We start from the raw sequence: 26,952 nt of genomic DNA, 5'->3' as shown, positions 1-26,952 counted from the left end.
AGTTTTGGGGATATTTGGGATCAGTGGTTTATCTCTTTTGTCTCTCTTTAATGTAGGTTTTCCTACACTGTCTTAGGCTGACTATGTTTCTTTCTTTATATTTTGCATGTTTCAAAATAGGTGGCCTTTTCTTTCTTTTTCCCCTATGGTCCAAGGATTACAAATTGGCATGTCGGCTGAAAGGGCATAAAACTAGCCAAGGCTAGACGGGAGTTGCCTACATATAGGGGGAGCATGGGCTTTGTCTACTAAAAACTGCTTCTGTGGAGAAATACCCGGGGGTTAGATTAACTAACTAACCAACTCTTCTTTGAGAAGTGACTGGGTATTTTTTTCTTCGTTTCTATCTTGGATAGAGGTTTGCAGTTTTTTGATTAAGTCAGCTATATCCTCCAACTCTATGAGCTTTCTTTGTTGAATGAGGACAAAAAAAAAATGCTTCATCACTGGGTTAATCGTCTAGCACTGGGAAACAGCCATCTGCACCAATGTACTCCCTTCGTTTTGTCAGTTGGTCTTGGGAATGGTGTAGGGTTATGTATTTCTATTTTGTATGGAAAAACTATGATTTGTGTTTCCATCAGACTACACAGTTAAGGTTGTGTATGTGCTAGCCATAGCTATGTATATTTTCCTTTCCATATTGCAGGATTCAAACCAAGCAGGTCAGGTTACGGACCCGCCAATGTCTTGCCTGTCGACATGTTTCAGCTCTCATTGGTATCTCAGTCTGGGTCCTTCTTCAAGATAGTGGGTCTGAATGGATTCCGAGTATTAATGGTGAGAGATAGTGGGTGTTACATTCCAACAACAGCTCTTGCTGGAATCAAATGTGCTTTATCTTCATTCTAGAACAGAGAAACAGTGGTTCCTAATACTTCATTCCACATGATTAAAGTTTCTATTATTAATCAAGACTTGATATTTGGGATCCATTGTTCCGCAGTCCATTAAAGAAACAACACTTCTCTTTCAAATTTCTTTATTTATAAATTTAAAACATATTAGGAAAAGATCATGAGGAATGACACCAAAGTAAATATATATATATATATGTTTACATACTAGCTTTCTAATACATACATACATGCCCATATCTGTAATACCGTAATTCCAATATCGCACATGTAACCGAGTGTAGTCATGACAGCACAGTGCACAGGTGAAGTTGAAGGAATACATACAGACTGTACGTATACAAATGGTGTCCAGGCTGAATCAACTGAAATGCAGAGCAGAGGGCAATAGTTCATCATCAAGACTTGTGTATGATTAGCTAGATTCAGTGTAGTGGGTTTAAATCTATTGCTGTTGAGATTGTTCCATGAGTTCCTAACATTGTGGCTTCCGCAACACAGCACAGTATTACAGGGACCATTAGTATTACACAATCACTGGCAATCAATGGCTCGTAAGAGCATTAAAGGACCCAGAGCCACCACTGTTGAGGTTACAGGGACCATCATCGTGGGCCTGTGCCCACTGCTGCTAGCAGTTTGATGAGGACCCTGCACTGGCCCCATCGAGTGTTACCGAGCCTCTAAGAGAGGATTTTCCACATCACTGCTGAAAGGGTAGCAGGACTGCTAGGCATGGGCTCTTCCTCATTAGTGCTAAGCATACTACGACTCCAGCCATTGGGTCCTTTGCTGACCATGTTACAGGGACTATAGCCATGGGCTTTCTCATTAATACTAAAGGTGTGATGTGCACGTCAGGTGTGGACCTGTGAAATCATTTCTGAGTGTCTTACAGGATCCCTAACTAGGAATTCTTCATCCATGACTATTGTCAGTGTGGCTAGAATCTAATGTGGAACCCATGTAAACCACTAGCACTAGCCAGTAGGCAAGTCCTTAGACCCCAGCCTCAATGTGTAACACCCAACCCACGTGAATAATAAAAATCCCTCTTGCGTACCAGCATGTTCCCATACAATGGGAACTATAGCCCAGACTCCTGATGCTGACCGCTCCTGCTTTAGCTGGGAGTGAGGACTCAGTAGGGATTAGGTACTTCCATGAAGCCCAAAACTTGAGATTTTTTGCATGATCCATAAAGAGTTGGAAGGGTAATTTATTTTAAAATCCTGTACAGAATGGATATGGTGAACTAACATGGTTTATGTCTCTAGTGATTGGTGATTCCTGACTTTTCTCTTTAAGGGGGGAGAAGATGTCTTGTTTGGTGGGAAAAATTACAGTGCATGAATGTTTGACTGAGCTGTGTTGGGACTAGTTGTAGTGGGTTCAGCTCTCATTACCAGGTGAAGAACAGGATCTGTTCGGTGTTTCCTCGCTACATTCCATGATTTGACATAGATGAAGGAGGATGTCATTGATTGAAATCTGTAGTGCTTATTTTTAACTTTGCGATCATCGCCTGTATATCCTTGTTATATTCTGCCATGGTTTTCAGGAAGAAGCCATGTCTTCGGGGTTCTGAAGCCAGTCCAAACCACCCAGGTCTACGTTTCCTCCACAAAGCACCACACAGATGTTCTGCATCTCCCTAGAGAGGGCCTGGAAACGCCGTGAGAGCACAACTGCCACTCCAACACCCGCCGTGGGTTCGATAACCAGCTTCATCCGCTCCCACACTAGCTGGGTCGCCCGCTGTTTGGACAGAGTAGCAAAGACAGATATTAGCTAACACTCTAGCAGACACCACAATTTGAGACAGAGAACCCTCAGTGATGGCGTTGAACACTTTTGGAAAGTAATTAATTCAGATATACTAGCATGGAGAGGAACCATATTAATCATTACTGATGCTAGAAACTATTAAATAACACACTGTGGACTAGCAAGTAAGAAATCAGAGAATAGAAAACAAAACAAATTAAATGCTATTTTAGGGAAAACAGTAACTAAGAAACCTAGGAAATGTGACATGTTCTTCACAGCTTCCATATCTCAAAATTCTTTTATTTAGATTATATCGGAGGTGAACAGTCCTTTAATGTAAACTATCAGAAGGAAAAGTTCTCTGATGACAATGACAACAAAATGTTTCAAAAAGTTACAGCTCGCCACTGACTTCTAACGTGATTTACAGGTTATAAGTTTGAATTCCATTAAAGCCTTTCATCCTTCCCGATTGAATCCAGAGTGTGCCATTAAACTGGTTAAAGATAAAAGAGGCTATATACAGGCTTAATATAGCAGAGGCGCAGTAATAAATGCTATAAAACACACATTATTACTAATTGTATTTGATAGGAACTGCCCTCATTACTAACAATGCATCGAGGTTCCAAGTTGGTTTAGTGCAGAGGACACTCAAATTTCCTGTTTTGTACAGTATACTATAAAGGACAGTTTTAAATCCACATGTAACTGTTTGGTTTACTACAGCGTTGTTGGCTTAGACATTGGCTTTAACTGTGTCCCACAAACACCAGAGAAGAGGCGCTATTTGGTTCTTGGAGTGGGGTGGGGCAATTGCCAATATCAAGCGTGAAAATAACTCAGTAACATGTTGTAGCTTGTACTGTTGCTTTGCATCTTTTCCCTTAATTACCTGTTCCCTGGGTTGACAGAGAGACAGTTGTAGTGTGTGGGCTTAGTGTCAAGGATGCTGCTCCTGGTGGGGCTAAACTTCTTATCTTCTACTTACCATCTAAACCTGTAACTAAGCTTAAGAAACCTCTTACTTATAACCTACTTCATGGCTAAAGGACTTCTTTTGGATTGTAACATAACTATTTTCACAATTCTGTGAATTTTCTCCTTGACTGTTATGGGACAACTCCATATAACAATTATGCTGACCACTCTCTTTTCAAGTGAATGTTTGAAGTGTGCTAGAAACACACTTATACTGTCCTCTTTCAGCACAGCAACACATTTTTCTGCTGTACCTCAGCCTCTACCACTTTGGGGCTGGTCTCTTTACTCACATCGGCAAAGTTAGATGACCCAGTCAATACCTTTATTTCCTCCTCGCTGACTGTGAACACGTCATCCACCAGACTGCGGATTACAGGCCAGGTGTTTACTCCGATGCTTGTCTTGATTGCATCAGCAATAGTTTCTGGGGGTGCTGGATTGGGAGTCAGTTTGTCGTTCAGCTTTGACTGGAAGCAGTCATCTGCGTTCTTGGGTTCAGCCGCGAACACCTTAACATCTGGCCTCAGTGCCTGTGGAAAGAATGAACTTGTGAGGCCAAGAAGGAGTTCCTCTCTGTGTCAGAGGATGTGAAAAAACAGGAAACTATGGCAATGAGGGAAAAGCAATGAACATGCAGTCTCTGTTCATGAAGTGAACCCAACCAAAAGTAGAGGATAAGAGCTTGTAGAAGTGACTAATTCTCAGGAAACATAGCAGTTGAAGTTTAAGATATTTATTTTCAGGAACAAGTGTGGAAGCAAGCAGCCCACAACCAGTGATTCCGGCGCTCTCGTCGTAACTGCCTGAGTGAGCAGTTACAGGAGTTACGACGAGAATGGCAGAATGCAGGGAAGAAGTTAAACATATACATCACCCGTGACAGGCGCTCGTGAATAACAAGTTGCTCTTAAAGTGACATGAGAAACGTGTTATCTTAACATCATTCCCCTTATTTTGACGGAAAAGAAAGAAAAGAAAAGAAACTACAATGAATAAGAAAATATAATACAATAAGAGAAAATGTGTTAGAATGAGTAAACATAGGCAAAAACATAATGCATAACAAGGTAATTACATTAAATAAAATATTTGAAATTATGGGGTACAGAATCATTGCGATGTGGTTTGTGAGAGGAAACTGGTGAAAAGTGAATGTTGAGTGATGATGGCAAAGTAGCTGAAGAACTGTGACATGAAGTGGTGGTTGGAGTAAAATCAGAAGGACAATCACTGGATACAGAATCTCTGAATGAAACGGTGTCTCTAACTAATGATGCATGAGATAAATTGTCACAAAAGAAGTCCATGCCAGAGTTTTCTCCATCCAATTCTGAAACATAACTTTTCTTTTTAGCAAAGAACATTTTTAAAGCTTGATCATGAGTGATCTTTACAAGATTCCTTCTATTCCACCATACCCTTCCATTGAATAAAATAGCACTCTTAGCCACTTGAATGACTTTGACAGGTAGAGTGAATCTGGACTCTCCTTTCTTAACCCTGTTTGGTTTTTTAACCAAAACCCAGTCACCAGCTGAAAATGAAATATCTTTTGTGTTTTTAGAGTCTTGATGATACAAAGAAATTGAATTATGTTTGCATTTCACAGCATCTTAAATTTTTTGCAAATCATCTTTGGAACCTACACTGGCATTGGTTATGTCTTTAACCCAATGAGGACACAAATGTGAACAAGCAACTCTGTTGAAACTCTGAGAAATTCCTGTGGTACTATGAGGAGTGTTATGATAGGTCCATATCTTTTTTTTTTAATTCTTCCACCTGAAAACCACCAGACAAAGCAGTCTGAAATCCCTCCTTCAAAAATCTGTTGATGCGTTCAACAAGACCGTTTGAAGAAGGCGAGTAGAGTGCAACAGTAAAATGTTTAATACCTAGATCCTGAACAAATTTTAACATTTGATGTGATCTAAATTACGTTCCATTATCTGTCACAATTTGTTTGGGTGGACCCTCAACATCAAAAATTCCTTTAAAAAAATTTATGACGGTATTGGTGTCAGGAGACGACACAAAATCAAAATATACCCACTTTGAAAAATAATCAAATAAAACTAAAAGATGTCTTTTGCTTGCGGGAAGGAGATTAAAGGGGCAGGCAAAGTCTAGAGCAAGTTTTTCCCAAAGTAAATCAGGTAAGGGAACCATGTGAATATTTGGTTCAAAAGTTCTCCAATGTTTGTCGGAGATTAAACAAGTGCTGCATTCTGAAATCCACATCTTTACTTGAGAGTCAAGACCAGGCCACCAGTAAAATTGTTTTAAACTTTGAACGGTGGCTGACACACCCGTATGGCCCTCATGACATTTTTTAATTAACAAATATCTGAGATGTTTGGGAGGAACTAAAGAATCATGTTGCAATAAACATCCATCAACAATAGATAATTCATCCGAAACCTGTGCAAAGGGTTTGATATTACAAGAAAGGTTTCTCTCATGAGGCCATCCCAACTTAATGTAAGACATGACAGTTTGAAGAAGAGTGTCTTCATTAAGTGCAGACAACCATGACGCTTTAGAAAAGAATTCTCATCCAAAATGTCACTAACAAGAGCTACAACACACTCTACCTCATCAGGAACAGGTGAAGACATATCGTTAATGGGCATTCTTGAAAGGCAATATGCACGTCCATTTTTACCACCAGGTAGGTATTTGATTGAGAAATTATACTCATGTAACCTGGATAGGATACGCACCAACCTGGCTGAAGCTTTACCTGTACCGTTACCGTTAAGCATGAAAATAAGAGTCTTATGGTCAGTGAAAATTGAAAAGTGAGTACCCCAAAGAAAAGTCTTAAATTTCTCAACTGCCCAAGTACAGGCAAGTGCCTCTTTCTCAATGGTACTGTAATTTTTTTCAGAGGACAAAAGACAGCGTGTTTCCAAAATGTTGTGACAAAACAGCGCCTAAACCTAATTGGATGGCGTCTACCGTTAAACAACAAGGCTGGCCAGAGATGAAAGGTGCCAAAATGGGTGCAGAAGTAATTAATGTTTTGATTTCTGAAAAAGACTTCTGCACCTCATCGGACCAAGCAAAAACGTTTTCTTTGCGTAACAGTTCCCTCAATGGCTGAACTATTAAAGAGTATCCCTGAATAAAATGAGAATAATACTCGCACAGCCCTAAAAATGAGCAAAGAGTGTCCTTGTTTTTAGGGGGAGTGGCATCTCTGATGGCAGAGATAATGGAAATCTTGGGTTTAATACCACCCTTTGAAATACAATGACCAAGATAGTCTAATTGGTCAACCATGAACCTACATTTTTCCCTTCTGAGAGTAATGCCCACAATCTCAAACACAGACAACACTCTTTCCAAAATAAGATTGTGTTCTCTTGTAGACTCCGCAAAAATGAGTACATCGTCTTGAAAAGCTTGCACACCTGAAATGTCTCCAAGAATTGTGTCCATGAATTTCTGGAAGACACTCGCCGCAGAGGCAAGACCGAATGGCATACGGAGATACATGAACGCACCAAATGCTACCAAGGTAAAGAAATTGCTGCATAGCGCCTCGCGCTTCGCGCTATTTACATCGCGCCTACTTTTAAATCTACCTTTTGGCTATTTGTTTTTGCTGCTATCATTTAGTTTTCCCCTGTTTTTAACGCGGGGCTCTCCTTCCCCTCTTACCTGCATTGTAATTGGTGTCCACCGCTATTGTTGCGGGTCCGGGTCCTGGGGTGGGAAAAACATCGGCCGCCATCTTAGAGTGGTGTTTGCTGAGAGGGGGGGCGGTGCCTACGAGCGGACTAGCGCTCTGTGTGATTAGATGCATGCCTACATAAGGCGACTGGCCCAAGGCTCTCCCCTACCAAGGTAAAGAAATTGCTGCATAGCGCCTCGCGCTTCGTGCTATTTACATCGCGCCTACTTTTAAATCTATCTTTTGGCTATTTGTTTTTGCTGCTATCATTTAGTTTTCCCCTGTTTTTAACGCGGGCTCTCCTTACCCTTTTACCTGCATTCTAATTGGTATCCACCGCTATTGTTGCGGGTCCGGGTCCTGGGGTGGGAAAAACATCGGCCGCCATCTTAGAGTGGTGTTTGCTGAGAGGGGGGCGATGCCTACGAGCGGACTTGCGCTCTGTGTGATTAGATGCACGCCTACATATAGCTCCCTTGTGAGCGCAGCGGGTGCGCCATCGCAGCGCCGGAGTCACGCCAGAGTCCAGCCCGGCTGCGCCCGTCAGCGTCCCGGAGGCGACTAGGGCGACGGGCTGGTCAGGCTGTTTTTGGGCCTTTATATCCCTTTCTATCATTATGCTCCAGTATTCGGCGCTGGAGCTACGGTCCCTACAGAGGACGAGGGGCTCCTGCCGTAAGGTGTTTCCAGCTCACTATAAGGGAAAAAATCGGTGTCCTGATTGTGGCTGGCTGCCTCAGAAAAGGTGTTCTCACGTGCCTGACAGGGAGTCACATAGCATTAAGCATCTGAGTATGCTCTTAAATACTAGGTCCCTTAGCCGGCATGCCTTGGAGATTTATGATCTCCTGGCAACAGAAAAGCCATTGTGCTTGATGCTGACTGAGACGTGGTTAGGAGAGCTCTCCAACCCCGAGATTGCGGCAGCCATCCCCTCTGACTACAATATTTTTAGGCAAGATAGGCTGAAAGGGTGAGGGGGGGTCTAGCACTTTTGGTTAACAAACTTGCCACCTGTACCATTATCCCTACGGAGGGCATCAAGGGGTGTGAATCCCTCGCTTTCTCCATAGTATTATCTCCGCATCAATCCTTTAAGGGGTTTCTTGTCTATAGGCCCCCTGGGCCGACGGGCACCTTATTTGAAGAGCTTCAGATGATAATTTCATCACTGGTGCTTTGATCTGAGCATTGTATTTTGGCTGGAGATTTTAATATCCATATGGATGATGAAATAGGCGCAGATACGGTCAAAATGATGGATGTGACTGCCCCCCTTGGCCTCTCTCCATATTTTTGTGGCCCAACGCATGAAAAGGGCCATATCCTGGATCTGGTCTTCTCGACGATCTCTATTGAGATGTCAGTACCGCTACAGGTTCTATGGTCGGACCACAGGCTAGTCAAGTACTATGTGTTGGAATCAAGTAAGCCTTCTAGTGCGTCTGCTCGGCAGCCCTGTAAAGGATCGAGGGCTTTCTATCGGGTAACGCCGGAACTGCTGGAGCAGGCATGTCGGGTTCACCCTTGCCCTCTGACAGGGGACCTGCATAGGGACCTGGAGCAGTTGCAAGGGTGGCTCACGGAGAGGCTCGACGATCTGGCCCCGGTGAAGCCCCACCGCGACGCTGTAAAACGGGTGTCTGCACCCTGGTTTACGGAAGTGCTGCTGGTATCACGAAGGCAGTGCAAGGTCGCCGAAAGAGCGTGGTGTCTGCAATATGATCCCGCTGCAAAACTTGCCTATAGAGCCTCGGTTAAAATATATCATCGCGATATTCTCACTGAGAAAAGAAGTTATTTTTCCAGGAGAATTGAAACGGCTTCCAATTCTTGCAAGGAGGTATTTGCCATCGTAAGGGAATTTATGGTTCCCCGTGCCTCTGAGACCCAGACACCCCCTACAGAGGCGTGGATAAGCGCCTTGGCTAATTTTTTCACCTCCAAGATTAAGCTGATCCAGGACTCTTTCCCTCCGAAGGGACCGGAAGTATCTGGTTACCCGGAGGATGCTTCTGCCATTCTTGCCAGCGTAGGCCCGGTTCTGGCTGATTTTCCACCTCTTTCCGCAACGTCATCGCGGGAATTGATGGCCGGCCTAAAGTCAGGATCACCTCTCGACGTATGTCCGGCCAAATTTCTGGCTAAAATGGCTGAAGTCATCAATCCCATCGTGAATCCTGTTTTGAATCGCTCTCTTGAAGAAGGGGTGGTTCCTGAGGTCTGGAAGCAGGCGATGATTATCCCTTTACTTAAAAAGCCCGGACTGGATCCGGAAGTGTTGGCCAATTACAGGCCCATTTCGCTTTTGCCCGCCTTTGCCAAGATCCTTGAGAAGCACGTGCACAGGGTGCTCTCTGATTATCTGGAATCTCATGACCTGTTGCACCCCTCCCAATCCGGCTTCCGCGCCAATCTTAGTACCGAGACAGCTCTTCTGGAAGTATCGGAGGCTGTTAAGGAGGTGCTGGATTCAGGTGGTAAAGCGATGCTTGTGATGCTAGATCTATCGGCGGCTTTCGACACCGTCCCCCACGAGGGTCTCCTCGCCTGACTTTCGGAGATCGGTCTGAGGGGGACGGTGCTCGGCTGGTTTCAATCTTTCCTGGCCGGCCGGCGACAAACGGTCTGGGCCTTCACTAGCTCTGCTGTGATGCCGTCATTAGGGGTCGGAGTCCCTCAGGGCTCAGTGTTGAGCCCGACTCTTTTTAACATCTTTATGACCCCCATGGCGGCTCTGGCGGAGTCTTTCGGGGCCCAGATCGTTTCCTACGCCAATGACACCCAGCTCCTTTTCACCTGCCAGAAGGGAGCGGATTTCGATGGAGAGAGTATCCAGGGTTGCCTTGGGGCTGTTTTTAATTGGTTCCATCTAAACAGCCTCAAGTGCAACTCGGATAAATCGGAGGTACTCTTTTTTGGTTGTAAAACAGATCCAGACTGGCAAAAATGGTGGCCTGCGAATATGTTCCCTCCTGCAGCCTCCTCCCGGATAGCCAAGAACCTGGGAATTAAGATAGATGACGGTCTAACTCTGCGTCCCCAGATTCTAGGGCTTGTTGGCACTTGTTTCGGGCTTCTTCGGATGCTCCGGAAGTTCCTGCCTATACTATCGGAGGAGCACAGGAAAATAACGGTTCAGGCCATAATTGGATCGAGAATGGATTACTCTAACATTCTCTATCTCGGCCTGCCAGAGTATCTGCTTCAAAGGATACAGGTGGTCCAGAACTCGGCTGCACGGGCCATTTATGGATTATCTGGCCGTGCTAGAGTTTCGGGCCTACTGCAGTCACTCCACTGGCTCCCGATCCGGAAGCGGATAATGTTCAAGGCGTTGACCTTGGCTCACAAGGCTTTATATGCTTCTGGAGCTAAATACCTTCAGAGAAGGCTATCCTTCTATCATCCGGCAAGGACTCTGAGGTCCGGATCTTTGTGCCTTGCTGTGGTTCCTCGGATAATAAGGGCACGCATTGGAGGTCGGTCTTTCAGTCTGCTGGCTCCGCAGTTGTGGAACACCTTGCCAATGGCACTGCGTAGTACCTCCAATTTGTTGGCGTTTAGGAAGGGCCTCAAAACTTGGCTCTTTACCCTGTAGGTAGCAGTTTCTCTTTTTAGCTAGGTCTTCTGTTTATCTTTTCTGTTCTGTTTTTGCCTGTTATGTTGTAATTTCAGTTACAATAAAGCGCCGGGACACTCTATGAGTAGCCGTGCGCTATACAAGATTCAAATAACATAACATAACATAACATAACATAACATAACAACATAACAAAAGGTGTAATGAAGGTGGTTAGGTCTTGACTCTCTGCGGCAAGCGGTATCTGGTGGTAAGCGGATCTAAGAACCAGTAAAGAAAACACTTTGGCTTTCCCCAGCTTTGCTAGCAAATCGTGTACCTTAGGTAGGGGGTAACAGTCAACAACTATGTTCTTACTGAGTGTGCGCAAATCCACACAGAGGCGGATCTCATTTCTGTTTTTTTAACAATAACAATCGGACTGACCCATTCAGATGAGTTTGTTGCTATGATAACACCCTCGTTGCACAACTTGTCAAGTAAAGTTTTGAGGTCCTGTCTAACACTGAGAGGAACAGATCTCACTTTATGTACAACAGGAGAGGCATTTTCCTTAAGTTTGATCAGGTGTTCGAATTGTTTGATGTTGCCAATTTCATCTGAAAACACGTTTTTAAACTTATCAATAACATTAATAACATTAGTTTCAACATCACTTTCGATAAAGTTAATGGACTGTTCTGCTAAAACAATAGGATTCTCAGCTCCTGGAAGTAGGATGATGCCTAATCTTGCTAAATCTTTCCATCCTATTATTTTCTGGCCTCTAATGGCCACATACATTTTTGTAGTTATTTGTCTACCCAAACATGAGAGAACATTTATAAAATATCCTAACATATCAATATCTTGACCTCCAAAGGCTTTCGGGTGAATGTTTGTGATCATTTTCTCTCCTTCCATTTTTCTTCAAATAACCAGTCAGCAATAATTGTGAGACTTATCATTTAAATGTTATTGAAATGTGCCTGTCACTGAAACTACAGGCAAATGCATAAATGTGCTGAGTATGAATAATTAGTAATATTTCTTTTGTTTCCAGCCTCATAAATGTCAAATTCGATGAACAAATAAATTAAATAAATGTTGTGCCTGTCACCAAAGTGCAGGCAAGTCTTACTGCATTTTTATTTCTCCTCGCATTGAAAATGGGACGATAGTCTCTTAGAAATTGGTCCAGAAACGGAGAAAAGACGAAGAAAGACTGTGTTGCTAGGCAACCAGCTCCATTGACAGTTACGGAGCGCGCATTGACCCAAATTTCTCCAAAATGAGTTGGCAAGCCGCTCTAGTCATGCGCGAAGCATCACAACGTTAGAGGGGAAGGGCCAAATCTTCAAGAGGCTTAATGTGCGCTGTCTTTTGGGGAGAGCAGACCTGTAGTTGTTGCCGTTGGGCTGCCCTTTATCCCTCACGCTTGAGGGCTACCGCCAAAAAAAACGCTACCTCTCGCCGCACCCGCTTCGCGGGTGCCGCAGCGCGGTGAAAGGCGAGGGGCTTGTGCTGCCGCTTGCCAGGACCAGGGACGAGTGGAGGAGCTACTGGTGTGCTGCAAAGGGTGGCGACAGGCAGGGAATCGTTAGACCAGGAGTCCCTGCACAGCCACAGAGATCTTGGCCGCGCCCCCTTGAAGCCACGCCCCCCGCCCAGCTGAGCCTTATAATCAAACGAACCAAAGCCCAAGGTGGGAGAGCTGACCTGTAGTTGTTGCCGTTGGGCTGCCCTTTATCCCTCACGCTTGAGGGGTACCGCCAAAAAAACCGCTACCTCTCGCCGCACCCGCTTTGCGGGTGCCGCAGCGCGGTGAAAGGCGAGGGGCTTGTGCTGCCGCTTGCCAGGACCAGGGACGAGTGGAGGAGCTACTGGTGTGCTGCAAAGGGTGGCGACAGTCAGAGACTCGTTAGACCAGGAGTCCCTGCACAGCCACAGAGATCTTGGCCGCGCCCCCTGGAAGCCACGCCCCCCGCCCAGCTGAGCCTTATAATCAAACGAACCAAAGCCCAAGGTGGGAGAGCTGACCTGTAGTTGTTGCCGTTGGGCTGCCCTTTATCCCTCACGCTTGAGGGGTACCGCCCAAAAAAACGCTACCTCTCGCCGCACCCGCTTCGCGGGTGCCGCAGGGCGGTGAAAGGCGAGGGGCTTGTGCTGCCGCTTGCCAGGACCAGGGACGAGTGGAGGAGCTACTGGTGTGTTGCAAAGGGTGGCGACAGGCAGGGACTCGTTAGACCAGGAGTCCCTGCACAGCCACAGAGATCTTGGCCGCGCCCCCTGGAAGCCACGCCCCCCGCCCAGCTGAGCCTTATAATCAAACGAACCAAAGCCCAAGGTGGGAGAGCTGACCTGTAGTTGTTGCTGCTGGGCTGCCCTGGGGTACCGCCCAAAAAACCGCTACCTCTCACCGCACCTGCTTCGCGGTGAAAGGCAAGGGGCTTGTGCTGCCGCTTGCCAGGACCAGGGACGAGTGGAGGAGCTACTGGTGTGCTACAAAGGGTGGCGACAGGCAGGGACTCGTTAGACCAGGAGTCCCTGCACAGCCACAGAGATCTTGGCCGCGCCCCCTGGAAGCAACGCCCCCCGCCCAGCTGAGCCTTATAATCAAACGAACCTAAGCCCAAGGTGGGAGAGCTGACCTGTAGTTGTTGCCGTTGGGCTGCCCTTTATCCCTCAAGCTTGATGGGTACCGCCAAAAAAACCGCTACCTCTCGCCGCACCCGCTTCGCGGGTGCCGCAGGGCGGTGAAAGGCGAGGGGCTTGTGCTGCCGCTTGCCAGGACCAGGGACGAGTGGAGGAGCTACTGGTGTGCTGCAAAGGGTGGCGACAGGCAGGGACTCGTTCGACCAGGAGTCCCTGCACAGCCACAGAGATCTTGGCCGCGCCCCCTGGAAGCCACGCCCCCGCCCTCTACGCTAACTATTTAACACCACGTTGGGCGCGTAGCGGAACGCGAGCGGAACGCCGAGCGAAGCCTCTGCAAAGGGCGGGCCGTCTGTGGCCGTCAGGGGATGGAAGAGGACGGGACGGGATGGGACACCCCCCTTTCTCCATCTACTGAAGATTATAAAGGTACTGTTTCTATTTGGTCAAAACCGACTTCTATTCTATCTGCATAGTGCTTGATTAGCGCAGCGGGAGACCTTGAGGTGGGGCACCTGACCTTTTGACGTATTCCAGCAGCTACTGATTTTGAAACATCCCACTCCCAAAATGAATAAACGGGGAACTAAAACTATAACCCCTGCGACACGATCTCACACCGATCCACAACCTCTACCAACCCTGACAGCTATCGATAAAATGCTGCAACAGACCATCGGTGTAGTGGTAAACGCAATTGAGAATACAGAGAGGAGGCTATCGATAACCCCAACGTTAGGCATGCAAACCCTGGGAAAAGACACCTCAGATATCACGATTGATGTCTTGGACACCAACTCATTTCTGGCTCCAGACTTGTCCTGCAGCCAGTTGCCCGCTGAGACCCCGACAGCCGCCCAGGAGCAACCAATTATTCTATCGCCCCCTTCCCCGGAGAAAAGGACAGCTGCACGTAAACCGTGCGTGAGAAAAAAGAGAGGTAATATTATACATAAAGTGGGTAATAATAAATTGGCAAACCATGACTTGGTGACACCGACCACCAGTACAAATGGCCCAACACTAGGAATACCATGCTGGGTCACAAACATGGTTGCCGACTCACAAGCTTCCTTGGAGAGGACTATTGTTGCCCAGCTCAAGCCTCTGGTTTCAAAACTTGATAAACTTATTGCTGCCACTAACTCAAAAGGGGGTGGGCCTTTTGAGATTGCTAAACAAGTGATAAACTCTGTACCCCAAGTTATTGATACATCGTCCCAAAGCGCTCCAAGAAATAGAGTAGTGGGAAGTAAAAACACCCCAGTACAGACCACTAACGCTGCAGCTACACCAATTTCCCAGAAGGCCACGCACGCCCCGCCCCAACACCTGCAAAGGGCCAACCCTCAAAAACAGTCTTCCCAAGCAGCAGGTAACATGCCAAAATCTAATGAGAAAGACTACCCAAAGTCAAAAGAGGGCGACAAGGTGATGAACAGCATTAGTTCACCATCAAAACAAAGTCAAACATCTAGAACCATTCCCCGACAACCACCAACAATTAATCTACCCCCCGATGCTCAATCCTATGTGGTGGCACTCGTATGAGTTCCACCGTTAACCGAGGGGAAAAGATAAAGGGAGACTGAGCTGAAAAATAAGTGCATACAGTGGCTCAGAGTAAATAGACCCCTTCCGGGGAATGTCCAGGGGAAATCCTGTCAGCAAGAAGAGTGGGCTGGATTGGGAGGAGCACAAAGACTGTAGCCGCTGACGTGATAATTTTGAATTTCAGGGACGTCTCTGCTGTAGGGTATATTTGTAATGCCCCGCACTATAGTTCAGACACGCAAATATGCCCTCTGCACCTCTCGTACTTCTATCCCACCCCCAGCCTGGAACCATGTCGTACAAGACCCACACACACTAATAGGGGGGGCTTTCCCATATCACATAGAACTACAAATGGGGAGGTATATAGGCAGGGCATGTCTTCCTATGGTCTACTACCCCCGATACAGCCACATTGGAATAGGTTCAGTGCCCTGGAAGATGTAGATTGACTTACTCGAGGTGAAACCCCACCCCTAGAGGCTACAAATGTAGAACACAGAAGCACAGGGGTACCAAAAGAGAATATTCTGCCCCAAATGCCGAAGGAAGCTCCAGAAGCTGTTAACTTAGAAAGGAAAAGGATTAGCACCAGGGAGACTAGGGAAGTCGAAGGACGAGTAAGTCCAGAGGAAGGATGTTTGAAGGTAGTTTCCTGGAATATTGCCGGGTTAAAAAATAAGCTGCTTACTCCCGAGTGGGTTACCTTTATGGCAGCATATGACATCTGGCTGATGCAAGAGACATGGGCACTAGAAGAGAGCTCGAGGCCGACCGTTGCAACATTTGATACCTTGGCAGTATCTACAGGCAGAGGCCGTCCATCAGGCGGGTTATCAATCTGGATAGGAACTCACCTGGGAATCCAAGTTACCAAGATCCAAACAAAATCCCCGGATATTCAGTGTATCCTAATACAACCTCCAGGCCGACCACAAGTAGCAATAATAAACACCTATTCTAGGCCATCTAGGAATGGCCAGGAATCGGCTACATTCAGAGCCCTGAACTCTTTTATCCAAGGGTTAGACCCCTCTATTTCAATAATCCTTTGAGGGGATTTTAACTGCCAATTCGAACCTTTGGGCAGTATAGAACTGGGTGATCAAGATGAGGTAGATGCACTATGGCATATCCCGGACCCGAACATTGCCCCCGTTAGGGCGTGGACACCTTTTGTGCTCCAAATAAAAAGCTTCTCCCTTGCGACATCCCTGCGGGCGTGCAATGGGAGACTGGAACCTGACCGCCCAGAAATGGCAACTTTTAATCGGGCAAATAAAACTACCATCATTGACTACTTAATGGTGGATGCTAAAAATTGGGATAAGCTGAAAGAATTCAGGGTCATCCAAAGACAGGACAGTGATCACAATGCCCTGGTAGTAACTTTTAAACCTGGGTCATTTGGATTAACCACTTCTGATCACATACCTGCCTTGACGACACTTCCTCTTATGCTGACCAACAATAGAAGGAGGGTGAAGTGGCCCCACCTTGTAGACTCAACCTCGAAGCTTGCCAAAATCTACCAACTCGCTATTCCTTTTATAGAGCAGATGGGTGTTTCGCCTAGTTGACAGCAGGCGTTAGATACGCACAAACAGCTGGTTGAGGCACTAGGGGATGTGTTCTACCCTATAAGTAGAATTAAGAAGTATGTTCCAAAAACATACCCCTGGTTCAACGATGCATGTAGGAACTCGAAAAAGGAGCTCCTTGCGGCGATTAAGGCTAAAGATAGACAGAATATTAGGGCAGCTAGACAGATCTACAAAAAGGAGCTGATTAGGGGTAAAAGAAAGTGGGAAGAAGACAGGTGGGAAGAACTCAGAGGTGCCCTTGCGACTAAAGATGCTAAACTATTCTGGGCATTAGTAAATTCTGGTGCAAACGCTGGTGGGGGGACCCTTCTACCAAATATAACCCCCTCAATGTGGGAGGCGCATTTCGCTGCACTCTACACTGGCCCTGTGATCGGTCATAGTGACCATCTAGATAGGTCTGGGATTCCAGAGCCTGAAGGTCCCTCCTGGAATTCTCCTGCCCAAGACCCCCCGCACGAGTGTCGACTGCGGAGGGCCTCGGGCACGGGATACCAGCTAGAACACAGGGACACCGAGATGAGGATGGCCTTGAGAAGTGGTGAGAGTATCTCGGCCAAGGAGGTGGAGACTGCGATTAGTAGACAACTTCCTAACAAAGCGCCAGGCCTCGACAGGGTACCAGGTGATCTCTTCCGTTCCCAGCCAAAGATATGGGCTCCATACTTAACCGTACTATTTAACGCAGTCCTACAGGGGGGCAAAGATTCCTGATACATGGGCGGGGGCCGAAATTGTCCCAATTTTTAAGAAGGGGTCACCTCTTGAGCCGTCAAATTATAGACCCATAAGTCTCCTGGACACTGCCCAGAAACTGATGGGCCGGATACTCCTGGATAGAATACTGGGATGGGCGGAGGAACAGGAAGTAATGACTACCCTTCAGGCTGGCTTTAGATCTGGGATTTCAACGATGGACCAACTTTTCAGGCTGCAGGTCCTCTATTGGAAGACCATAAGTATTGAGGGTGGCAGCCTCTACTTGGTCTTCGTTGACTTGCGGGCCGCTTTCGACCTTGTGCCGAGGGAGAGTCTTTGGAGGGCCTTAAAAGATCTTGGCCTTCCTCTCTACCTTTTGGAGGTCCTGAAGCGGTTACACGAAGGGAACTATGCCCGGGTGAGGTGCGGGAAGAACGGGGAACTATCCGCACGTTTCCCAGTCTCTAGAGGCGTACGCCAGGGCTGCGCCCTGGCTCCCACGCTCTTTAGTCTCTATATAAACGGTTTGGTGGGGGAACTAAATAGAGTTAGGGATAGCGACGCCCCCTGGCTGGCGTCAGGGAGTGTGCCTGCTCTGATGTTCGCAGACGACACCTTATTGTTGTTGCGAACATCAACAGGCATCCAGAGGGTTTTGGACGGGTTTGTTTCATTCTGCGCCTCGCGGGGACTCGAGATTAATTTAGAAAAAACAACATTTATGATCTTCGGTCCCCCGAAACGCACCCGCCCTAGCCCTACGTTAAATGGTACCCCGCTCGAAAGGGTGAGAACTTTTGTATACCTGGGGGTCACTTTAACTGAGGACTTTGGCTGGGGCCCCCCAGGTAGCCAAATCTACCCTAAAGCTCGCACAGATATCAGGGGGCATTGGTAAGTTCCACCGAACAACACATTTTAAGCCAGTCTCCCCAGTGCTTGAAATTTACAGTGCTCAAGCTAGACCTGCGGTAACCTACGGTGCTGAACTTTGGGGACATTCAAGTATAATAAGCCTCCTTAGGGTTGAACGGGCCTTTATGAGAAATACGATTGGTCTACCCCAAAGTACCCCGCTCTTACCCTTGATATTCGACTTAGGCGTGGAGCCCATCTCTGAACTAGTAGCGGCCCGACCCCTCCTGTATTGGAGAAGGCTCTGGACAGTACCTGAGCTTGCGGACTACAGAGCTGAGTTCGCTGCTGTCTGGGGGTCGTTGAAGAGTAAGAAAGTACCATGGCTGCTCCACATTAAATCTACTGCCCATCGAATAGGAATGCCTCAAATATGGGAGTCCCCAGCGGAGAGTTGCCCTGTGCTGCGGAGAACTGAGCTGCTGGCCTGTCTGAGGCACTATAACCTAAGTTTGCTGCAACACCTGCCAAACATGGGCAGGAAGTTTTTGGAATTTCTGCAGGTAAAACTTGTGCCCAGTAGGGAGGAATTCTTGGACCAAATTGAACCTCCCTTAGCAAGAAAACTATACACACAACTCAGGCACGGCAGCCTGCCACTTGGGTCATTGACCTGCAAATGGGCAGGTCAGGAGGAGGGAACTTGCCCAGTCTGTAATAATAGCAAAGAAGACATTGCCCATGTTTTGTTTCTTCTGCCCGGATTATAGCACAATTTGGAGAGCCTGGTTGGTACCATTATATAGGAACCTGGGACTAAAACATTGTGCTCAAGCTGTTAGAATTTTAAAATATGATACTTCTCCCGTAATTGTGTTTTTGGTCTCCCGCTTTTTGCACGGTACGTGGCGGAGAAGGTCCACCTTGATTAACTGAAATTTAATTTTAACGAAGATCACTTTCTTGATAACTGACTGTTTAATAATGTTTTAACTATTGGTTCTTAACTATTTATGTATTTTATTGTATGTACATATTTTACCTGTGCTTTTATGGTCATCGACCGAAATAAAGTTATCAAAGCATAAAAAGCTGTATTTTGCCGAAGAAGTAAGCCATCGTCGGAGTGAAGCACAAGGTAGGTTTCATCTATTAAAAGTTTTCCATAAATTACAATTTTGGTCGGTGGGCTGCTTCGAGGTCCATTGTCGCCAACTGTAGAAGTGAACAATTCTCAGGAAACGTAGCAGTTGAAGTTTAAGATATTTATTTTCAGGAACAAGCTTGGAAGCAAGCAGCCCACAACCAGTGACTCGGCGCTCTCGTAGTAACTGCCTGAGTTAGCAGTTACAGGAGTTACGACGAGAACGGCAGAATGCAGGGAAGAAGTTAAACATACACATCGCCCGTGACAGACGCTCGTGAATAACAAGTTGCTCTTAAAGTGACAAGAGCAACTTGTTATCTTAACAGAGCTCTAACAGTGGATCAGGGTCAATTGTCACTGCCTTCTCTCTGAAAACTGTCAGACGGATCTAGGGGGTGCACGGGACAAGCAGGGGCTTCTGGGTCTCAAGCAAAGGGGTTGTGGTAATTTGCCTCTGTTGTACTCTGGCTCTGTAAAACAGGACCAAGAACAGCCCCTTCAGGACTTTACTCCCACTGGTAGCAATGGCGAGCAGTCAACGGCTTCCAAGACAGGTGGCGTGTGGATGCTCGAGCTCAGGAATCAACTAACGAACAGCAGCGCTAAAAGTGATTACCCAACCCAGTGCTTTACTTTCAAGAAGAAAAATAGTTTAATGTACACTACAACTAAAAACTACGCACACAATACTGGCAAGTGTCCTGGTGGCTGGCGTTGGCTGTGCCTTTACACACTACTTTCACCCGTTTCCCTCCTTCTAGTTCTCCCCCGGGAAAAAGTGATAGCGCAATTAGAGGTACCTTCCTGCATACAGTGTGGGTCTGCCCAGTTCTCCAGCCATATTGGAGTAAAATACTGGTCTGCTTGGGTGAAGTGCTCCCCAAAATCCTATTATTACATAGTATGGATGGCATTGGAGGTAATAGGTATTAACAACACTCGCCTTTCATTAGCCAAGCCGGATATTGCTCAGTTCTGGAAGAGTAGCCTCCGCCGCCCTTGGGGAAGTGGAAAAAACTCTGGATTGGTGGATAGGGATGGAGATAGCTGTGTTTCGGGCTAGAGGCTGCCCAAAGAAACACTAAAAGATATGGCAGCGATAGGCTGCATACAGGGGTATTGAATTACCGGAGGTGGAATCCATGGATACCATCATACAATGAGAATAATTATGTCATAATGATGCTCTTTGATACTAAATACAATCACATAAAGCATATCTAACACTAAATATTAGGTGGTGTGGGGGGGGGGGTTGTGGTTCGGATGCCTAGATCAGCAATGTTCTTATAAGTTTGTTCTTATGATTTCTTTTGTATTATCACTCTGGTACACCATGTCAAACAGCAATGTCTCCACTGATATGTTGGCCAACGGCCTATATTGTACCGCCATAAAACTGAATAAAGTTTATGGAAAAAAAAGAGTTCCGAACAGGATGCCCTAAATACATCTTACTTGGATCCCCAAAAATCCTTAAGATGGCACTGGATTTATGGGGGGGGGGGGGTTTCACTGGGAAGCAAGAGTTATAGACTGCAGTCCGATCTGGCTGTTGTACTTCATTTCAAAATCACTAAGCATAGGACTTCTAGATTTTCCAATATGGATTGTCCCAGAGCAAATTTAACAACAGTGGATTTCCAAAGACATATTTCCTTTGCAACATTTGTTTGGCAGAATCGGGGCAACACCACATGCTTTTTACATACACGACTCTCTGGACACATATTCCATGCAAGATGTGGCTTTCCGCGAATTTCAGTGCAAATTTTTGATGCCTTGTCAGGCATATGCTTTCTCTCCGTTCCAGTAATATACGCTGTGAAATAAGTTTGGAAGGAGAGAGGGAGGGCAGGACACCGGAGCTAGGAAAGATTCAAATTAAGTTTGTGGAGATTCCAGTTTTTTTATTGCTAGATCTTTCTTTTCAATCCACTTCAGCCATCCCCTTAGCATATTCCTTGACACATCATTGCATTCATGGGAAAAAAACACTTAGAACATGAGGGCCAGATTTATAATTATAGTTACAAACAACAGGGGCAACCCTAGAACCTGAATCAGGGGTAGTTAACACTGTACTCCAAACAATGGTTCAAGTGCACAAATTTATAATCAATTAAAATAGAAGAAACCTCTCCAATTGAAAGAAGAAGAAACATTTTTGGGGAAAGAAAGAAATGTGCTACCCAACCATTAGAACACCTAATACCCATGTACAAATTATTTTTCTTAGTATTCAAAATATATATTTTAATATTATCAAAAAAGCAAATCAAAACACATATACAATGAGAAAACAATGGCGCTCATGCAGTTACACAAACAGTGTTACAGATATAAACAATGACAGGTGTAAACAAAGAAGTTGTGGCTGAGGTAAAAATACAAATGCAGATTTCAAAACAAGACAAGATTACACAACAAAACAATTATGTCCTCATTAGTTAAAGCCACATCTTTGGCATCAACGGCGTTTCAACCCATAGAAAATTTGGAGGGTCATCATCAGGACAAGGACGTCAAATGTAGGAGCGTCCACTGTATTTCAATAAAATTGTCTCACTCAACAAGATGTACGTGTCAGTATGGAAAGTGCAGCAAGCTCAAGGGTTTTCTTAAATTAGGCGCAAAAGGGAATAAAATCTGCTGGAGCCTAGCGGACATGCTGGCTCAGGGGATACCGGTCGGTGTTTTAATTGCGTATTCAGTTGGAGCAGACTCGTCCCAACAGCGTGTCCGCTCACGTTGCTGCCTCAGTGTTTGCAGCAAAGCTAGGCTATCCATGAATAGATCTTAGATAACTGGGGGCCATTTAATGCTAATTTTGGCTTCACTTCAGGGTTATCGATTTTATTTAACTCTTGGGCATTCCAGCAGATTTTATTCCTTTTTGCGCCTAATTTAAGAAAACCCTTGAGCTTGCCGCACGTTCCATGCTGACACATACATCGTGATGTGTGAGACAATTGTATTGAAATACAGTGGACGTGCCTACATTTGACGTTCTTGTCCTGATGATGACCCTCCATTTATCTATGGGTTGAAACGGCGTTGATGCCAAAGATGTTGCTTTAACTAATGAGGACATAATTGTTTTGTTGTGTAATCTTGTCCTGTTTTGAAACCTGTATTTGTATTTTTCCCCCCAGTCACAACTTATTTGTTTAGACCTGTCATTGTTTATATCTGTATCACTGTTTGTGTAACTGTATGAGCGTCATTGTTATTGTCATTGTATATGTGTTTTTGATATGCTTTTTTGATAATATTAAAATAAATGTTTTGAATACTAAGAAAAATAATTTGTACATGGGTATTGGGTGTTCTAATGGTTGGGTAGCACTTTTCTTTCTTTCCCCCAAAATTTTCATTTTCTTTCAATTGGGGAGGTTTCTTTCTCTATTTTAATAGATTATAAAGTGGTGCACTTGAACCATTGTTTGGATTACAGATTTATAATTATGTCACACAATGCAACACACTTAGGCAACCCACTGCGTTGCATGACAGGTGACGGCAGAAGTGCTCAATAACTATCTAGATATGGCGCTATCCTGTCCTCCTTGCACTCGCACACTTGGAGCTGTCTAACGCTAACACAGGCACCCTTGTGCTGTGGTGCTAGAGTGCCTGCGTTACTGGCAGAATTGTTTTTGTGCAGGAAGGTGTCCCTTCCTGCACAAAAACAATCCTTGGAGGCATTTTCCTCAGTGAAATGCAGCACACCTAGAATGAGGAAACGAGGAGAAAAATATATATCGGGAAGGTATATAATTCTGATACTTTCCCAGTTCTACCAGTGTTGGTAAATCTGGGAATGCATCAGAATACGTGGGTGGATGCGTGGGAACACACACGCTCCATCCATGTAATTCTTTCCCGGCGCAGTGTAATGCAATGCAGCGATGCCTTGCATTGCACTAGATTTGCCATGCCATGCACCTCTGTGCGGCAAGGTAAATCTCAATCTAGGTTTTGCATCGCCCTGCGTCGCCTTGAGTGGCGCAAGGGGGATGCAAAACCCTGATACAATTTAGCATGGATGGGACTATGGTGAGGCATGAGCAGAGGCCACAAGACGCTTATACAAGAAGGTATCTTCTGAGAAGCTTTTCCAGTGCTGTCTCTTGTTCAAGCATGCCTCATCAGCTTGTGAAAGGGGAAGAGAGAGCACAGAGTACTGGAATCAACATGAAGGTGATGTTCTCTATTATAATACAAGGTTGCAAATGCAGAACCTCAGGGCTCTGTAACAGTAAAGGCTTCATACCTTGACAGCAACTGCTATTCCAGCCAGCATTCCTCCTCCACCCACCGGAACCACCAGTGCATTCACTGCCGGCACCTGATGGAATGAAAAAGCCTTATGAAAGGAACCGTTTTCCAAGAAGCCTAATCTGTGCAGCAAAAATGAAGGTCACAGCGTATTAGAGATTAGAGTGTAACACGTGCAATGTGTTTTAGTATACATGTTAAAGATCACTGTGAGATCAGTCTATGGTGTGAGCAATGCGCCCCTTCTTACAACTCCAAGGTTGTAGGTTTAACAGAGTTCTGTGTGCCAGGGCAAATGAAGCAAAGTTGTTTTGAAGAAGGAGGGAGGAGGAAGGAGAAGAAGGAAGAGAGGGGCGGAGGAAGGGAGGGAAGAAGGAACAGAGGGGGCAGGTGAGGAGGAGGAATGAAGGAGGAGGAATGAAGGAGGAGGATGAAATGGGAGGAGGAGAAGAAGAGGAAAAGAAAAGAGGAAGGAAGGAGGGCAGGAGGTAGTCAAAGTCAAAGTATATTTCAAACAGGTAAAAAAACAATTTATACAGCTGGATCATTAAAATTACAAGTTCATTAAATGTGCAAAACACAGATTTCTAACATTAAATGACACTGGACAATTTCATTATAATAAGAACTAAATTGCACATAAAATTGATAAAACTGGTATATTAAAATATTCATCTATCTCATATAAACATTTTATCAATTCGTTAAATCTATTCTTCCTGCCTTAAACATACTAAGGTGCAGTCATATTCGTGCAAAGTCACCTCTAATCTTGGGGTAAATAAAGATGAAGCAGTGCACATCCTCTTCCTTCTTTTTAAATGTGGTCACATAGTGACTCAATGAAGTGCAGAAAGATTTAGACTTGGGGCCAGATTTATCAAGCCGTTTTACCCATTCTGTGTCTATGGGAAAATGTGTTCATACATCTGGCCCTAAGTCACTCCATAGTAATGCAATCTTGTCAAGTTAACAGTTTCTACAGCCGATTACAGCTGTGAAGATTAAATTGGGTTATAGCAGGGTATTTCATAGAATGCCAACGTTACATAGTGGTCATCAGTTCCTTTTCAGTCAATAGCTGATCCACTTTAAGGTAAAGATTTTAACCCCTTCGATGCTGATGACGGAGCGGTTCCGTCATCAGCATCGGTTGGGCTGTGCTGATGACGGAACCGTTCCGTCATCAGTACAGCCCTGGGGGGGAGCGCTGGCGCTCCCCCCCCCCCCCCTGTGCAGCGATCTTTGTTTTTTTTGCAGGGGTGGCAGCGGAAGACTTTCCGCTGCCACCCCCTGGCCCCCCCACGCTTCCTGGTGACGTCAGCGCGCACAGCGCGCGCCGACGTCATCAGGAAGCGCTGGACGCGCTGGAAGCCATTTCTTTCCAGCGCGTCCAGCACAGAGGTGGGTGTTCGGTGCTCCGGTGGGGCAGGGGGGGCGGTTTTCGGTGCCTTGAGGCATCGGGGGGGAGGAAACTGTGTTTCCTCTCCCCTGATGTCCCAATGCAGGGCATTCCTGGTGCACGATCGCGCACAGCGTCGCGATCGTGCACCAGGAATGCCCCACTAGACACCAGGGATTTTGTTTGGCAATGTATATTTGTGCAGGAAGCGACCCCTTGGGCAAGGGTCGCTTTCGTTTTGGGGGCCAATAATTTTTCAGACTTTTCTGCCCCCCCGGGGCAGATCGGCCGTTTTTTCGGCCGATCTGCACCCAGGGGGAGCAGAAAAGCCCACTAGACACCAGGGATTGCGTTTGTGTGGTTTGTGTGGTTTGTTGTGTGCTGGAAGCGACCCCTTGGGCAAGGGTCGCTTCCATTTTGGGGGCAAATAATTTTTCAGACTTTTCTGCCCCCCCTGGGGCAGATCAGCCGTTTTTTCGGCCGATCTGCACCCAGGGGGAGCAGAAAAGCCCACTAGACACCAGGGATTGTTTTTTATTTATAAAGGAAGCGACCACTTGGGCAAGGGTCGCTTCCTTAGGGGGATAAAATATTTTTCAGACTTTTCTGCCCCCCCTGGGGCAGATCGGCCGTTTTTTCGGCCGATCTGCACCCAGGGGGAGCAGAAAAGCCCACTAGACACCAGGGATTGTTTTTTTATTTATAAAGGAAGCGACCCCTTGGGCAAGGGTCGCTTCCTTAGGGGGATAAAATATTTTTCAGACTTTTCTGCCCCCCCCTGGGGCAGATTGGCCGTTTTTTCGGCCGATCTGCACCCAGGAGGAGCAAAAAAGCCCACTAGTCACCAGGGATTTGTTTGGATTTGAAAAGGAAGTGACCCCTTGGGGAAGGGTCGCTTCCTAGTGGCCCTAATTTTTTTATAGACGTTTCTGGGGGCAGAGTGGCTGTTTTTTTTAACCGTTTCTGGACCCAGGGGGGGGAATAGAAAAGCCCACTAGACTCCAGGGTTATTTTTTTTTATAGGGAGCGACCCCTTGGCCAAGGGTTGCTTCCTTGGGCCCATTTGTTTTCAGTATGTTCTGCCGTGTCTTTATTTGGCCTCTCTGCCCTCCGTAGGGTTGCTTCCAGGGGGCCCACGTTTATAATGATTTATAATCTTCCCCCCTTGGGGATAGACACCCCATTTGTGACATACCCTGTGACATAGCCTGTTGTAATGTGTGTTGTTTTTGTTTCTTCTAATGTGTATTGTTTTTTTTTTCTCTTTAGATTGTTGCAGTGTGCGGTTCTGTTACTGGTGGTTCTGTTGTTCTGCTGTTTCTGTAGTTGCATGTGTTTGGTAAGAGACCTTTTTTTTGTTCAATTGTAATGTAATTGTTTATTTTGCAAAGTGTGTAGTAATACGAGTATGTTTTGTTTCTGTTTGTTGTGATTGTAAAACATGTTTTGCATTTGTTTTTGATGTGTCCTTCTGTAGATGTAAGTTTTTTTTCTTCTTTCTAGTGGGATATCGTTGCCTATTTGCTGTGTCTTTGCAGAGTAGGTGCTGGTGAGTGTAGTTGTGTCTTGTAAGTGAATTGTATATTTTTTCTAAATATAGTTTTGTGTGAAAAAGTCTTACATTTTTTATCTTACTTTGCGCAGTGTTGGGGTTGTTGAGTTGTTTGTGCAGACTCCTTTATTTGTAAGGATAATGGCTAGCCGCCGGATTACTGCTCAGCAAGTTGTTGGAATGATTTTTGATTCTTCCTCTGACCATGGTCCAGAGTCTGATGAAGAAGGTGAAGATTCTGGTAGTGAGTTTTCTCTACACATGGCTTCATCTGATGATGAAGACACTTTGAGTGCTGATGAAGCTACTTTTGGTGTGGATGATGTGCCTGTGGTTGGGGAGGACATTGCT

The 26,952-nt window shown here is 45.8% G+C and overlaps 1 protein-coding gene across 4 annotated transcripts in view; it reads right to left on the bottom strand.

Annotated features, from left to right (window-relative positions):
- Window positions 1-965: 965 nt before the first annotated feature.
- Window positions 966-26,952, bottom strand: part of LOC144822507 (serine racemase-like) — a 211,229-nt gene continuing 185,242 nt past the window's right edge. For all 4 annotated transcript variants that reach the window (XM_078680129.1, XM_078680124.1, XM_078680125.1 and 1 more), the window contains 3 exons: window positions 23,643-23,717; window positions 3,932-4,141; window positions 966-2,615 (listed from right to left, as the gene is read on the bottom strand). In XM_078680129.1, the coding sequence (XP_078536255.1) occupies window positions 2,415-2,615; window positions 3,932-4,141; window positions 23,643-23,717 (486 nt within the window). In that variant the 3' untranslated portion in view covers window positions 966-2,414. The remainder of the gene's footprint in view (window positions 2,616-3,931; window positions 4,142-23,642; window positions 23,718-26,952) is intronic.

This window comes from Lissotriton helveticus, chromosome 3_1, assembly GCF_964261635.1.
Source record: "Lissotriton helveticus chromosome 3_1, aLisHel1.1, whole genome shotgun sequence".
NCBI classification, from domain to species: domain Eukaryota; kingdom Metazoa; phylum Chordata; class Amphibia; order Caudata; family Salamandridae; genus Lissotriton; species Lissotriton helveticus.
Note: the sequence above shows the minus strand (reverse complement) of the source record. Positions and strands in the feature narration are given on the sequence as shown.